The following is a 17,095-nucleotide window of genomic DNA, read 5'->3' on the forward strand; positions in this document are numbered from 1 at the left end:
CTATAATTTTTTTTCATTCAGCAGCTGAAAAATGAAAATGAGGTCAAGGACAATGGACATATGACAGACGGAAATATCGTATCATAAGGCATCTACATACTAGGTATGAAGCATCCAGGTCTTCTACCTTCTGAAATATAAAGCTTTATACAAATAGTTTAGACTGCCAGATTGTAATCCCTTTATCTCGCACTCAGCAATTTCGTTGCAGGCGAGACAAAAAACCATGATCCTCTCATAGTGAATTAAGTTCAATGAAGATTGACAAAGTGATTAAATTTACCACAATATGCCTTAGATTAAGGTTATAACCTGCACATTTGATTTATGTCTGATACCTTGTTCAGTATTGAAGATGCACACATTTGAAGTATTAGTATGTTGATGGGTTGGAGATATTTCATTGTTGTGTCATTTATTTTGTATTGCATTATTAATAAAAGTTTGACAAACAACCTACACACACAACTTCAATAGGGTCTATACAAAATTGAAAGATTTGACATTTTCATTACACATTTCACACAAGTTCTGAGCTTTTCCTCTTATCTGAATATTCATCAACACGAGTTTTCCCCCTGACAAGTCCTCAATTGCCATTAAGGAACTTATTCTGCATAAACAAAGTTCAGGACCACAGTAAAACTTCAACAAATGTAATTTTTTATAATAATGAAATATTAAAATGGATTTATAACATGGTAATATTCATTGGTGAATGATTTTTTCTAATATCATAAAATATTTGATTTAATATTAAATAGCTTAAAATTATCAAGGTTATTGAGTGAAATGTATGTATTTTCTTTTTTTTTTGGTACAAATCTGTTGTTTAGATTTCAAGTAATTTGAAAAAAAAACAATTAAACCAAATGTCCACAATTTACATAAAATTTCGACTAATGCAACAATGCTATGAATCAGAGAAGTATGTTTACTCACTTTTGTCTTGAGAAGGTATACAATTCAAGATGGTTAACAATTTTTGATGATTTTTAGTTTATTTTAATTTTTCCTCAGACATAATGTTTTTCTGTACAAATCTATTATAATCATATACCACAGCTCTAGACTTCTTTGAATTAAACATACCCTAATTAAATCCAGTAATAGTTTAAAGAGCTTGTAGATACATTAATTAGCTGATTAAAGAAGTTCTTGTTTTGTTTTGTTTTATATTGTAATATACAATGGACAAGGGAAATAAAATTTGATGTTTTGATTCAAATTCAATGTCTTGATGACAATGAAGTTATGAAATATGTAAAAATAAAATATCAAAAAAAGTTAAATATAATGATTACATGTTGTAAATGTCCATTGTTAAAGACCAACCAACTATAATGAAGAGCAGCAATAAAAGCCTTTTTCCTTTCACATGTTGATTGTTTCGAGGCATTTTTGTCTCTTGTATATCAACCCTATATCCCTTCTTTTTCAAGAATGCCGTCATGCCACAATACATTTTACAATTGTGTTTAGAATTTCATGCCATATTTCCACAAAAATTCACCTTGAAATGGAGTATTGTGTGATAAGAAGCTATTGCTACCACTGGGACAGTTTAAATCAAAGCCACACAGTAACAAAAACATTTAAAGAAGGATCATTCTTTTAGCAATACTAAGTGATAAGGAAGTAATTGTTCTGTTTTCAACATTTTTCATTTGCAAGCATTTTAATGTTGTAACTTTTATTAGAGTCTTGCATATAAATATGAGGTAAATACATTGTAATAACTTCCATCTCAATTTTACATGTTTAAATGAATCACATATAATTTTTCCATGACTGAAAATACTGTTTATATGAATAAAAGGAGATTTTGCGTATACTATAAATTCAAAAATTTTTGCATGCTTTAATTACTGTTGAACAACTGAAAAAATGGGAGATTAATTATTGTGATTTCAAGAAACACTGTATACAAATAACGGTTTCAAAAAAACAAGTTTTTATTTTTACAAAACATATACCTTCACAATTTTTGCATAAAAAAAAACATTGCAAACATTTCTGAATTTACAGTACAATAAACACTGAATACAAATAATACTTTCAGAATTCAAAATGCAACTTTTTATTTTTGAAAAACCTATCCCATCACAATTTTCACAGTTATAAAATGATACCTCAATGAGATAGCAACAGAGGACACCAAAAACTAAAAAATGGGCATCAATAACAGACAAGTGTCTACATCAAATCATCATCATTAATCTACTTTCAAATATCATAAAGAATGTATATATATCTTACATAAAATATATAAATCACACCTAGCTTTCTTAAACCTATGAATTCGCAAATTTTATACTTTGTTAGTGCTATACTAAAATTAACAGTATGTCATGTCAGACAGAATTATCATCTGCTCTATTTTCAAATCTTCATACAATTGTACATGTACCATAATTACTCGTTTAAAATCTTACAGCAGCTGTTTTAAATTTTCAAATATTATACAAATAAACTCATCATAGATACCAGGATTGAAATTTTGTATTTGCGCCAGACTTGTGTTTCGTCTAGAAAAGAATATAGCTGCCAATATCATAATTTAGTATGTTAATAATCATTTTCCATCATTTTTGAGTCAATAAACTAGCTTTAGTTTTATTTTTTCTTCTGTTTTGCTCTTCCATCATTTTTGCTATATACCGATCCTGTTTCTTTTGAATTTCTAGTTCATTCAATTTCTTCTTATAAACAACCTCCTGTTCTTTTACTTTGCCTTCCAAAAATTTTAATTCTTCCGTTTTTGATTCTAAATCATCTTGCTGTTTTTCACACTGTTTTGTTACATCTGTAAAAATAAATTTGAATGTTAAACATATCATCAACTTGTGTAATAATCATTTAAGATTTCTACATACAAGATACAAGAAAAAAGTAAAATCACAAAAATACTGAACACCAAGGAAAATTCAAAACAGAAAGTCCCTAATCAAACGGCAAAATCAAAAGCTCAAACACATCAAACGAATGGATAACATATTCCTGACTTGGTACAGGCATTTTCTTATGAAGAAAATGGTGGATTAAACCTGGTTTTAAAGCTAGCTAAACCTCTCACTTGTATGACAGTCGCATCAAATTCCATTATATTGACAACAATGTGTGAACAAAACAAACACAATAGGTAAAAATGTCACAAATAGGGGTACAACAGCAACATGAACCCCACCAAAAACTGGGGGTGATCTCGGTGCTCCGGAAGGGTAAGCAGATCCTGCTTCACATGTGGCACCCATCGTGTTGCTCATGTTATTACAAATTCAGTAAATAGTCTAATTCAGTAGGTCACATTCGTGAAAAGGGAACGGGATTGTAGTTACGAAAAAAGGAACAGATCCGATATCATCTGTGAATGGGTATTCCATAACGGTCAACCAACTCGTAATGGCGTCCGTAAAATTTACGAAGTGATGATTTCAACTTCACCATTTGGAACTAAAAATGGAAAGGTCACAATTGGGAAGCTAAAATCATCTCTTTTGTCGTAAAGTTTTGTTTTTAACCGACCCTCATTGTCAATTTCTAGATGTAAGTCAAGATATGAGGCAGACTTAACTGTAAAACGGAAAGTCCCTAATCAAATGGCAAAATCAAAAGCTCAAACACATCAAACCCATGGATAACAACTGTCATATTCCTGACGGTACAGGCATTTTTTTATGTAGAAAATGGTGGATTGAACCTGGTTTTATAGCTAGCTAAACCTCTCACTTGTATGACAGTTATTCCATTATATTGACAATGATGCGTGAACAAAACAAACAGGCATAATAGGTAAAAATGTCAAAAATATGGGTACAGCAGTCAACATTGTGTTATAATCTTAATCACTATAAAAACAAACAAATATGTAACAAAGAAGCACAAATAGGCATATATCAAATTTAACAACTCATTCATTGCTTTTTTATTATACGATTTTATTTATCTATGTTAAATCCACCCATAAAGGATTGAAAGATTTTAAGTACTGGAACCGAATCCTTACCATGACAGGCACATGGTTAGGTTAACATTAACTCTGACGTAGAATTGCGCATATGACGTACATCAGTTGATCAGCATGTAAACGTCACACAGGTAGAAATAAAATAATTTTGTCGTTCAAAGTATGAACAGAATATAGTCTATAGTTCTTTTAGGCATATCCTCTGCAGAATCTAAATTAAAAGTTTCCCTTGTCCTTCTTACCACTTGTCTATATGCTTATTATGAATTTCTTATAAAAAAGAGCCATGTCATTATGTATCAAAGAAACACAAAAGGGCATAAAGACAAAGCATTAGCAAATATGAAAGACAAGAATACAAAAATTATCATAGAACAATAACACAATGGCGGGATGTATAAGTACAGAGCCACGTCATATGTATCAAAGAAACACAAAAAGTCATATAGACAAAGCACATTAGCAATAAACTGTTAACACAGAGATATGTCTCTACTTTTTGTTATTTTGATAATGCAAATGTTGAAATTAAAATAGCAATACTTTAAAATGTAAGTTATGCAAATATTCAAAGTCAATGAACCATGACTGAAGGTACAGGGCTTAACAATCTCCATGGAAATGAGATGTGCCAATGCTAATACAACTGCAAACCAAATACCATTGACTTCTCATAAGTCGTTCCCTTTAAACAAACCTAAACACAAACATTAACTTGTAAACTATGATAAAGTTTCAAAGTCAATGAACCATAATAAGGGGGTGGGGCTATATAATCTCCATGGAAATGAAACTTGCAAAAGCCAATACATTTGCATACAAAATATCATTGACATAACATTAGTGGTTCATCTTAAACTGACCTAATCACAAACTAATACATATAAACTAAGCAAAAGTTTCAAAGTCAGTAGACCATGACTGAGGGATAAGGACCAAATATTCTCCATGGAAATGAGATGTGCTAATGGTTATACAACTGCATACCAATTATCATTGACCTACCACTAACGGTTCCCCTTAAACTGACCTAATTACAAACTAATACATGAAAACTAAGCAAAATTTTCAAAGTCAATAGACTATGAATGAGGGAGCGGGGCCAAATAATTTTCATGGAAATGAGATATGCCAATGCTTATACAACTGCATACCAAATATCATTGACCTACCACTAGTGGTTCCCCATAAACTGACCTAATCACAAACTAATACATGTAAACTAAGCAAAGTTTCAAAGACAATAGACCTTGACTGAGGGAGCGGAGCCAAATAGTCTCCATGGTAATGAGATGTGCCAATGCTAATACAACTGCATACCAAATATCATTGACCTACCACTAGTGGTTCACCATAAACTAGACATAATCATAAACTAATACATTGTTGACAACGCCGCTGCCGCCACCGCCAGAAACAGCATACCTATGTCTTGCTTTTTGACTCCGTCAAGGCAAGACAAAAATGAAATATAAGAATACAAAAATTATAGAACAATAACACAATGACGGGATGCATAATTACAGAGTCACATCAAATGGATATCACCAACAACAGACTAAACAGTAAAAGTAATATTAATAGACAAATAAAAGAATACAGGTTATTAAGATGATAAACAACGTCAGTACGCAGAATCTATACTTCAAGACCAAGATGTTTGTTTTTTGACAGAGGGCCCAATTTAACATAACAGGAAAAAGACAAGCTACATAATAACAATGCCACAATGTTACATAAGTCATTGACAAATTTATTTATTATTGGATGAATTTTTATTTGTATAATCTGTTGACATACAAGAAAAAGTGTTCCCTGTGAACTAAGCACATGGACAGTGATTAATTGCATATACACAAAGATAAGCAAGAACAGCTGCTTCAGAACTAAAATAAATGGGGAATGTGTCCATGGGACACAGATGATGCCCCCGCTTGCATATCATATAAAGTTATAAAAGGACATAATTGAAGAACGGTAAAAGAAACGCTTCCCAAATTTGTACCTGATCTGAGTTTTGTGGTAATAAGTATTGTGTATAAGTTTCATAACATTTGGTTGAGGCAAACTTAAGTTAGAGAACGGAAACAAAAAATTCAGCAATTTTTTCCATTTGTAAAGGGGTATAACTCTAGAACGGTAAAAGTGACACCACCAAAATTCAAACTTGATCTGTATTTTGAGGTAATAAGCATTGTGTATAAGTTTCATAACATTTGGTTGAGGCAAACTTAAGTTAGAGAACAGAAACGAAAAATTCAGCAATTTTTCCATTTGTAAAGGGGTATAACTCTAGAACGGTAAAAGTGACACCACCAAAATTCAAACTTGATCTGTGTTTTGTGGTAATAAGCATTGTGTATAAGTTTCATAACATTTGGTTGAGGCAAACTTAAGTTAGAGAACGGAAACCAACTTTGGGACGTACGGACGGACAAGGGTAAAACTTAATGCCCCCTCCTCTACTGCGAGGGCATAAAAATATGTCTGCTGACAGCATAACTTTAATGAGAGTATACACAATACACTGTTAAATAGTTTAGATTTATACATATCATTATTTGACAATTACTTTTATTATAGGATTAAACTCATTTTTGCAAGGTGTATTGATGTGTACACTGAATTTATTTTTGTTGTTGTTTAATTATTAGTTGATATCAACTGTTTTGAAAATGTGCAAACTTCGAACACAAAACTGTTCCAAATGCTCTTGTTTAAAACATATTATCCAATTTTCTATCCCTTACTAAGCTGTCAATACAACCGTGAGGGGTCCAAAAGGCCAAAGTTCAAACTCAGAGGCAAGATCAATGGTAAGCAATGAAACATCTGAAGATGATGCACCTAAATACCAAACAACATAAGTCAGGTGAAAATATGTGGAAGTTCTGGCTTGGACAAGTTTGTACAAAAAGTAACTCAGTATATTTATAAATATTGTAACCTTATTCTTTGATCTAATGACCTTAAAATAATCCAATTTTTCTTTTTTCAAAAGGGCATTACACTAAGTTTGGTCAAAATTGGATGCACGCCTTTAAAGATATCTAACCTAAAACCAAGACTTTCTCTATTTGGCTAAGAATGATGAATGGTTATTTTGCCCACATTTTTAGGATTTTTCATTTCTTGTACCTGTAAGTAAACTGTTCGGTGTCAAAAATTAAATTGACAATATAAAAGTTTCAAAGATTCATACAATTAAACATTAGACTGGTGAAATGGTTATAAAACATTATAGTTTCAATCAGGGTTTAAGCTAGGATTTTGAGGGCTTTAGTCACTTTTGTGTGGGATGAAAATCAACCTTATTTTGGGTTGCAGTAAGGGACCTAGGATGTATATTACTATCTATACATCTTTGTCAGACTTTGAAGGACTTAGGCATACTAGGCAGTTACTGCATGATTTGACTGATGTGGCACTTTAATACGAAGATTAGGATATAAGATCTAGAAATCTAGTTCACAATTTCACTTCAGTTAGTTTCAGGGTACATTCCTAAGGGAGCCACCATTTGATTTTTATGGGGGGGGGGGGGGGGGGGGGCTAGGATGAAAAATTTTGTCCTGCCTTTTTATTTTTCCCTCTATTCAGTCCTGCCTTTTTATTTTTCACTCTATTCGGTCCTGCCTTTTTTTTTAATTTATCCTGACTTTTTTATTTAACTGGCATCCACTAGATATATAAAAGTTAAATCTATTTTGCATATCAGAAAGATAAAATCTTTTTTTGAATATGATGGGCATTTTTTTTCCTTCCTGCAGAAGGTGTAAAAATAAACAAACACCTGAATTGCATTTGATACTGTCCACTCAGTTACTACCTTTAACTCACCTATAGATGTGTAGATATCTATTGTCCATGCCAATCAAGGACAATCAATACAATACAAATCAGTTGTTACCTGAGATGGAGCATCTCAAAGTTATATCCCAACTTAGTTTATTTTTACACCTTCAGCAGGAACGGAAAAAAATGCCCATCATAATCCAAAAAAGATTTTATATTTCTGATATGCAAAATAAATTTAACTTTTATACATCTAGTGGATGCCAGGCCTTAAAACTTTCCAAACTGAACAGGTAAGCCTGTACACAGAGTAGTTTTTGAGGTGAAAATACGGCCATATTTGTCCATTTGTTATGATGAACCTTAATTGTCATCCTGCCTTTTTTTTTGCAAATACTCTCATCCTGCCTTTTTTTTTACTCAAAACTCTTGTCCTGCCTATTTTTTTCAAATTTCATCCTAGCCCCCCCATAACAATCAAATGGTAGCTCCCTAATCAGCAAAAGTTGGTATCCATTTTTTTTTTAAACCAGGAATCACACCATTAACGAATTTGTAAGGACTATTTCACTGCATTATTCATACTCATTATCCTTAAAAACATTTTAAAGCGATATTTATAATTAATTCTATATGGTTGGAACCAAGGATTTGTACAAATTCTTATTGGAACAATTCTAATGACTTTAAATTGTAAATTTATCATGAATAGATCACGTTTACTTTCGATTTAGAAATGAAATTAAAACGGGAAGTGACAAGTGGATAATAAATTCAGAATGAATCCGGATTCATTTACGGATTGGTTCGTGTTTAAAAAAGGCACGGGAAATTATCATTTTTTAAATTAAATTTGCTAAATAAGAACTATATTTGTCTCTTTCGTTTAGTTTGATACTTTATTATTTCGTATTTTACGTTTTAGTGTCGTTATAAAATTCATAAATATACTTTCGCGCATGCGCAGTTCATCGTAAAAGAAGCACCTGTTTGACTCATGAAAACATTTCTGAATGTTATGAATAAAGTTCTATCTTTTTAATCGAAATTGTCGAAAGTTTTTGATTAAAAGTTATATCAAATATGACGAAAATACGTTCATTTGACGAAACTACGACAAGCGAACTGCAAATTGTGATCGTTTGAGAAATATTGAAATTAAAATGCGAACTGTCCGAGGGAAAACTCAAATGACGAAACTACGACAAACGAACTGCAAATTGTGCTCGTTTGATAAATATTGAAATTGAAATGCCGACTGACTGATTTTACTGGGGAAAATAATTATGATAATCAATTATGAGGTTGATAAATAATTAACAGATTAGTGACCCATCCGATGGCGATAAGCGGATTATCTGTAATCACAACTTATAACACCTTTTGTAAATGTTAATTAGCTGAGGATCATAAACTTGTCCGAAACAATAAGACAGGTAGAATTATAGTATTTTCATGCGAAAATATTTTTACTCTTTCCAAATTTAAGTGACGAAATTGATTTGGAATACTTTCGTCATTTTGAAAACCGTTTCGTAAATGACGAAAATGACGAGCGCTAACAAAATCACTGGTTTCAATGATTAAAACATAGCAAAGTTAACAATAGTTTTATAATTTCCTGAAAATAGGAGTTATTGAATTATCACACTCACTGACTACTTTTAAAGTTCCTGCATCATCTTACCTGTATATTTGCGTTCCAGCTTTATTGACTTTGATGTTTCTTGAATGGCTTTGTTCTGAACTGTCCCAAATCTTTAAAAAAAAATGTTTGAGTAAATCACAGTTTCATTGTTCATGAACCTCTCCCAAGTGGGGAACTTCTTCTTCAAAACTCAATATTTGTTTACCTTTAAGCTAATTTGATGTTGATTGCAGAAATTTAAATGTCTTTGTCAAATTTATATGTATTCACAACTTTTCTAGACATGCAGATTAAAGTGTGACATATCCCAGATCAGTTTTTTTTCGTATGTGTTTAATTTTCATATTGTTCACAGCAGCTAAAAAAAGTGAGAATTGACCAAGTTTAAATTTCAATTCATGTTGACAAAATTATATAAAATTAAGAAGATGTGGTATGATTGCCCATGAGATAACTCTCCACCAGAGACCAAATGACATAAAAGTTTACAACTATAGGTCACCAAACGACCTTCAACAATGAACATAACCCATACTGCATAGTCAGCTATAAAAGGCCCAGAAATGACAAATGTAAAACAATTCAAACAAGAAAACTAACGGCCTGATTTATGTACAAAACAATGAAAGAAAAACAGATATGATATACAGCAACAAACAACAACCACTGAATTACAGGTTCGGACTTGGGACAGGCATATACAGAATGAGGCTAGGTTTAACTAGTTTGTTGGCGCCAAACCCTCCCCCTAACCTGGGACAGTAGTGTAACAGTACAACATAAGAACAAACTATAAAAATGTTTGCTTCTAGGTGTCTTGATTTTAAAGTGTTGCTGTCTTGCTGACTCATTGAATTATAATTATATCCTGTTTCTCCTCTTGTACATCTTTTATACAGAATTATTGTGAAATGAATTCCCTTAACCTTAACCTTAATTCTCTCCGTGCCAGAAGTCGCATAAGGCCTCCACGCTGCTATTCCACCCTTTTCTATCTTTTGCCGCTGTTCTGGCTACGTTCCAGCTTGTCCATCCTTGTTGGTTCCTTTCTTTCTCTGTTGTTCTTCTCCATGTAGTTTTTTGCCTTCCTCTAGTTCTTCACCCTTCGGGAGCCCATTGCAGCGCTACATAACTGTTGTTGTCTCTTTAACGCCTTAATATGTGTCCTATCCATGTCCACTGTCTCCTTCTGATTTCACAACTGATGTTTCTGGTGTTAGCAATTTCGTTTACTGTTTTGTTTGATGTTTTACTTTGCCATCTTATTTTTAGGATCTTTCTTAGGCATTGGTGTTGTGCAATATTCAGTTTCTTTTCTTCAAGGTTTCTGAGTTTCCATGTTTCACATCCATACAATAATACAGGTCTAACTAATGATTTATACAGGTGTGAAATGAATTACGTATATATACACACCAACAAATTTACTTATCAAACTTGTGCTCTGTATTCCATTTCATCGTCTTGTAAATATGAAAAGCATGATACAAATTTATAATATTCATATCTACTTTCAATTGACAATAGTTTTATGTAAATTTGATCTGTAAGTCATTTTATACTCTGATTTAACAAAATAAGCTCCAGATCTACAGGCATAACAAACAAATGTTTGTAGCAATACAATTTTCAAGTAAAATTTTCAAGGGCCATAGTTCCACTTAAATTCAATCAACCATAAAGAAACACAGAGAAGATATGTAAGTCATCTTCATATGAAACTAAAATCAGCTCCAGATCTACAGTCATTACAAAATAAAGTCTGTTTGACAAAACTTAATTGTGATGAAATTTTCTATGTCCAAGGGCCTTAATTCGGTGATGTCAAGCAATTGGAACAACACACAAACTTGATATGTCAGATATCATTATTACAATATTTATTTACCAAATAATCAGCTCCAGATCTGCAAGCATAACAAAAAAAGTCCTGACAGGAACATTTTGCATGAATTCCAAGGGACATAATTCAGCAAAAAGTTAATCAACCAGAATGCAACACAAACTTGATCTGTAAGTCATCATTATACACTAATGTACTAAAAATCAGACCAATATCTGCTGGCATCAAGAAAAAAGTCTGACTACTGTTTGATTTCAGATGGACAGAATAATGGATGGACAAACATAGGTAACGCTATATGCCTTGGCCACTTAGTGGCAAATCTTTAAAACATCATTATAATTACCAAATAAATGACTTAAAAAGTTCTTACGCTTTCTGAAAAGCTGCCTTTTCTCTTTCTATCTGTTTAGTTACAACTTCTATTTCTCCTAGTGCAAATTCCAGTCTGTCAGATACATCATTCAGTTGTTTCTTGGTATTTAAATGAGATAACCTCTCCTCCTGATAAAATTTATAAGAGTTAGAATTAAGATCAGTAAAATATCTCGCATACATATGAGATTTAACCTAAAACAAATTGCCATAGGTCCACAGCCTACTTATAATTCATAGTAACAACAGTTATAATAGTAACATAAGTAGAATAAGATAGTCTATATAAATAAACAACCACAGGTCCATTTCATTGGCAGTTGGTTAAAAAAAAACTTTTATTGAAAAAGACCTGATCATTGTGACTGTTTTAACCCATTTATCTATTTTGATAAAGAAGAACTGCAGATCAACAAAACAAATGTTTAGTGTGAATGCCCTGTCATTTGGTTAAAACAATCTTTTGAAAATAATTTAGTTGTTAACCCATCATACCCAACTATATCAGTCCTATTCAGGACCGATAACTCTGTCTATAAATATTGGCGGGTATACAATGTTGAAATGTATGTCTCATTGGCAATCATACCACATCTTCTTATAACATATTTTTGTACACAAGTTAAAATTTCAATATTGATTTTTTTAATGCCTGGATTTTGCTTAAAACATTGAATTAAAAATTAAACGACAAAAATCATATGCAATGAAGTCTCATTTAATTTTCTATGAAATAAAAAAATCTATTGATTATAAAATTTGAATTAGAGTATTTTTTTTAAACAATTTTCGTGAAACATTAATATTTGGTTATTTTTTTAAGCAAAAATCAACTTATCGAAGAAGTTCTTTATGATATATATTTCTTCGGTAGTGTAGACGGGAAAGAGAATTATATATTTGTACATTTTAGAAAACTTTTGTATATCACTAAAATTAAACTCTGGAAATACATGTGTAGACGGGATGTTAATGTCACCTAATGGCTTTTGGTTTGACACGATTCCTTTGCATTACCTGACAATTTGTTGTTATGTAACATTATAACTTAAATCTGAGTTAACCTGTTCGTATATTAGTCATATTGGTCATAGAAACTTTATAAAGGGACATTAACTTTAATAGGTACAGAGCATTTATCTTTTGTTGTGCATGGTTTTTTTTTCTCTCCAGACGAAAATATTTTTTTTCTAAGAGAATATATTATTTTTCTATATACCGGTAAAGATAAATCATACAGAAAAAAAAAAAAAAAAAATCTTTAAAAAAATGAAAAATATTTTTTTTATAAATTTCAGTGGTAACCATTTTTTCACTTCACACTTGAAATAATTTATTTTTTATCAAGATGTTTAGAAATCAAACATATCAGAATATCAACGAAGAAAATAACAGAAACTGCACAAATTCTGCATGAAAAATACTAGGTGTTTAAAAATACATGCAACACTTCCAAACACATCCGCCATTTTGAAAAATCCTGAAAAATTCACTTTTATACATCGATGTGGGACGTAATTTCCCCTCGATTTAAACTGTTAAAAGTAGCCTCTTTTGCTAGATATATGCTGTGATATTTTCAATATAGCTGCGAAGTATTACTTTTATCTACAGAATTTGTGAATTTGATGTACAAGTAGACATGAGATTGCTAGATTTACTACTGAGTCAATGTGGAAATGATGAGAAAAAATACAATTTTTATGAATAACCGTAATTTAATAAAAAATTAAACTGTCAGAATCAACATTTTTAGGTAGAATTATGTTCGAATACCAAGGATGTAGCTGCAAAAATTAGAAAACGGGTCAGATTAATGAGAAAATTAAACTTTATTGAAGCACTTATGCATTTTATATGGGACAAAATGACACAAAATGGTGGCTCGCTACGGCACCAAAGTCATGTGATGTCTTATTTAGTTGGATATGTTCTCTGTTTTAATAGAGAAGGGATTTAGTGGGTCAGCAGATCAAAAAACATATTTTAGTGGGAATGTGCTATGTATTGTTCAGACAAGAAATAGAATTGAAAGAAAGTTAACAATTTTTTCTTCTTTAAAAGATGATTTTCAAAAAGTGTCTCTTCTAAAGTCAAGACCTCAAGATGGCAATAACTCATACCAGATTTGAAATAGATAAGCTTAAAAATTCAATTTATTTTCAAGAAATGAGGCCATTAAATCTTCATGAAAACTTAGCATAAGCAATGAAAATAAAAGAACACTTCTACCTGAAAATAAAAGAACACTAAAAAATTATACATTTGATTTTAAGGTATATTAACTGCCAGTATAGTTTCACAAACTGTTACATAACAACATCTTTCAATGAGTTAGTTATTTTTTCCTATAATATCCATGTGTGTAAGTATATCACTTGTTTTCTCAACCATTTTCCTATTCCCTATCAATACAAGAACCTGAATAATATCAGACTTTGAAAGAAAATATATTCAAATATTAGTCTGATGACACAATCATTCTGTATCAAAACAAGTAACTTATATTTAGATGTGACAAAATACAAATTCACCTGTAAGTCATTCTCTGCTTCTTCTAATTTACTTCTAGGAACATAGTCATCTCTAATACTTTTCTGAAGAAGAAAAAAAGTTATCACAAGATAATCCTATCTGGAATTTATCAGGAACAATTTATTTTTTATTGTGAATATTTAATAGGAAGGCTTTGTTCTTTTACAATACCAGTTGGCTAAAATTTGTTCATTTGAAAAAAATTTGTACAACAATGTTTAAAACTTGATAAGAAAAGGGCTAATCTTAGTTGTGTTTGTTATTGCCATTACATATACTAATGGCTGTACAATTATCTCCCCTTGATATCAGAACATTGGTTATCTTCAAATTACAGGTCAGCAGACATTTTTTTATTGTTAAAAAATAAATCAACAACTTATTGCCTCATAAAATTTTGTTTAGAATTTAAAACTACTTAAAAAATGTCTTTATGATACAGATAGAAGTTTTCTTTTTAGATTCATTCTTTTTTCAAATGGTGTTGCTGAAATTGACTATCTGTCAACATTCTAAAACAAAAAGACAGAGTCAATCACTGGAATTGTATAGTAAAATGATTTTTATTACACTGTTCTTACTTCATACTAACAGCCTTTCACTTGTAATGGGCTTAAACTTTTTACAAGTTGATTAGTTTGAAGAGTGTTTCTATTAAGCACAGTTATGGTGTGTGTGTAAAAGGTTCAGAGTAAAAACAAGATTTTTATGTTGTATTCTCATAATAGATAGCATATATTTAAACATTTTTAAAGGTAGAAAATGCATTGATAATGCTTATTCTCAATATCAAACTCTCTTTTGTATAAAATCACTCAAAAGGCTCTTATGACTGTGAAGCGTCAAGCATAGAACCCATTCTGCCATTTTATAACCATTAACAATTACAGTGAGAAAATTCACCAACCTGTAGGTTCTTTAACTCTTCTTCATATATGGACTTTGAAGCAAAACTTTCTCTCATGGAATCTTCATGACTGGACAACTGAAAAGAGAAAATATATAAAGGATACACATAAAAAAAATGGAGTCAATTACGGTTATTTGAAAAAATAAAGAATTTCACAAATTTAAAAAGAGAGGCGAAAGATACCAAAGGGATATTCAAACTCATAAGTCGAAAACAAACTTGACAATTCCATGGCAAAAAAAAAACAAAACGAAAAGACAAACAACAGTACACAAAACACAACATTAAAAAACTAACGACTGAGCTGCACAAACCCCCCCCCCCCCCCCCCCCCCCCAAAAAAAAATGTGGGTGATCTCAGGTGCTCAGGAAGGTTAAGCAAATCCTGCTCCACATATGGCACCCTTCTGGTTGATCATATAAGTACAAACTTGGCGATAAGTCTAATTCAGTAGGTCACATTCCAGGAAAAGAGGGTGGACAATGGTTACCACAATTGGAAAATATCCATCTTCATCTGTGAAACAGATATTCCATAACAGTCAATCAACTCGTGATGGCATCCGTAAAATTTGCTAAAGGATGATTTCAACTTCATTGTATGGATCTTGTATCAATAGCTTCCTTGTAAGCAGCAACCCTCTATCAAGGAAATCATGATAGAAAATGCAAGCTCTGGAATATAGTATCAACTGGGAGATATATACTCCATATGCAGGCTCTGTCTGAATGTTGCTACATAGAAATGGAAATTTCACAATTGGGAAGCTTAAATCATCTCTTTTGTCGTAAAGTTTAGTCCTCAACGAACCCTCATTGTCATTTCTAGATGTAGTTGTTTGTTGAAAAACATGTCCTCCAAACATAACAAATATGTTGTCAATCATGAAATCAAGCATCTTGCTTATGTCAATTTCAGAGAATTCATTGTTTGATTCAGAGTGAATTTTTACAAAGTACAATTTATCCCTCCCTAAGACAAGATACTTGTATCTACATTAGCCTTTTTTTTTTATGAAACAAAGCAGGATCAATTCATTCAATTGTCCTTTATTTGGAATGGGGAATACTTGCATTGTGAAAGGGTAGAAAAGTCAATTGTGTTAATACTATTACAAGAAGAAAGAGACTTAGATTGGATGTACTCTAACAGATATCTGTAATTTTTAAGTATCCACATCTGATTAAAAAAGCATCTAGAGTAGGTAGTTTAACAATAACCGTGAACCCTGGCTACAATGTATGATTGCTGATAAAATTGATATAATAATTTAAAAATGAGTGAATGGTGTGTGATGCAAATGACTAAGTTACAGTTGGATCTTGTTATAACTGTTCACGATTGTTTTCAAACTGTTTAAATGTATCAGTAAAAATTAATCAGGGCGAACAGGTATTATGACGAACTGACCTAGGTTGAACAGGTATTAGGGCGAACATGAATTAGATCGAATGGACCCCAATTCTCGCGACTAGATAATTAAAGATCTTATACATCATGACAAGTCTAGTGCGCAGTCTACAAAACGATAGTGGTGGACAATTAAGTGTGTTCAGCATGTAAGATACACTACTTGTATTATTGTACCTATAACAGACACAGGTAACGTCTGTCTCATATTATGTAAAAAGAGTATTGACAAACAGACTTTCTGTTTAACAATAATCAAGAAGAACTGCGAATTTCGGACGGAATTTGCTACTCGACCAGTACTGAAACAAATACAAATGTAACATGTATTTTAGCCAGACGTAACATCAACTGGATACTTAACGCACATCTTGAGATAACTTTTCGATCACATTCTTTTGAGTTAGAATAATGTCTTGCATCTGATTTTGGACCAAAATATGACTTGGTAAATCTACTGTCTCAGTAACAGACACGGAACGTTCCATCGTTGTGAGTGTCAACAAATTCTTTCAGTGTCATTTAATTTCTTGTATGTAGTTGTAAACATTTGTTGTATCAAACGTCTTAAAGAGTTGGAGAAAATTAACACTAAATTTAAAATAGAAAAC

At 31.6% G+C, this 17,095-nt stretch overlaps 1 protein-coding gene across 1 annotated transcript; it reads right to left on the reverse strand.

Moving 5' to 3' along the window:
• Positions 1-1,650: 1,650 nt before the first annotated feature.
• LOC127734464 (spermatogenesis-associated protein 24-like) lies at positions 1,651-17,006 on the reverse strand. The gene is made up of 6 exons (XM_052244350.1): positions 16,853-17,006; positions 15,071-15,148; positions 14,163-14,225; positions 11,627-11,757; positions 9,450-9,520; positions 1,651-2,806 (listed from the first exon to the last, which is right to left on the reverse strand). Exons 1-6 carry the CDS (start codon positions 16,970-16,972, stop codon positions 2,586-2,588), a joined length of 684 nt encoding a protein of 227 aa, XP_052100310.1. The 5' UTR covers positions 16,973-17,006; the 3' UTR covers positions 1,651-2,585.
• Between the last annotated feature and the right edge of the window lie 89 nt (positions 17,007-17,095).

This window comes from Mytilus californianus, unplaced genomic scaffold (genome assembly GCF_021869535.1).
Source record: "Mytilus californianus isolate M0D057914Y unplaced genomic scaffold, xbMytCali1.0.p SCAF_3, whole genome shotgun sequence".
In the NCBI taxonomy this organism is placed as follows: Eukaryota; Metazoa; Mollusca; class Bivalvia; order Mytilida; family Mytilidae; genus Mytilus; species Mytilus californianus.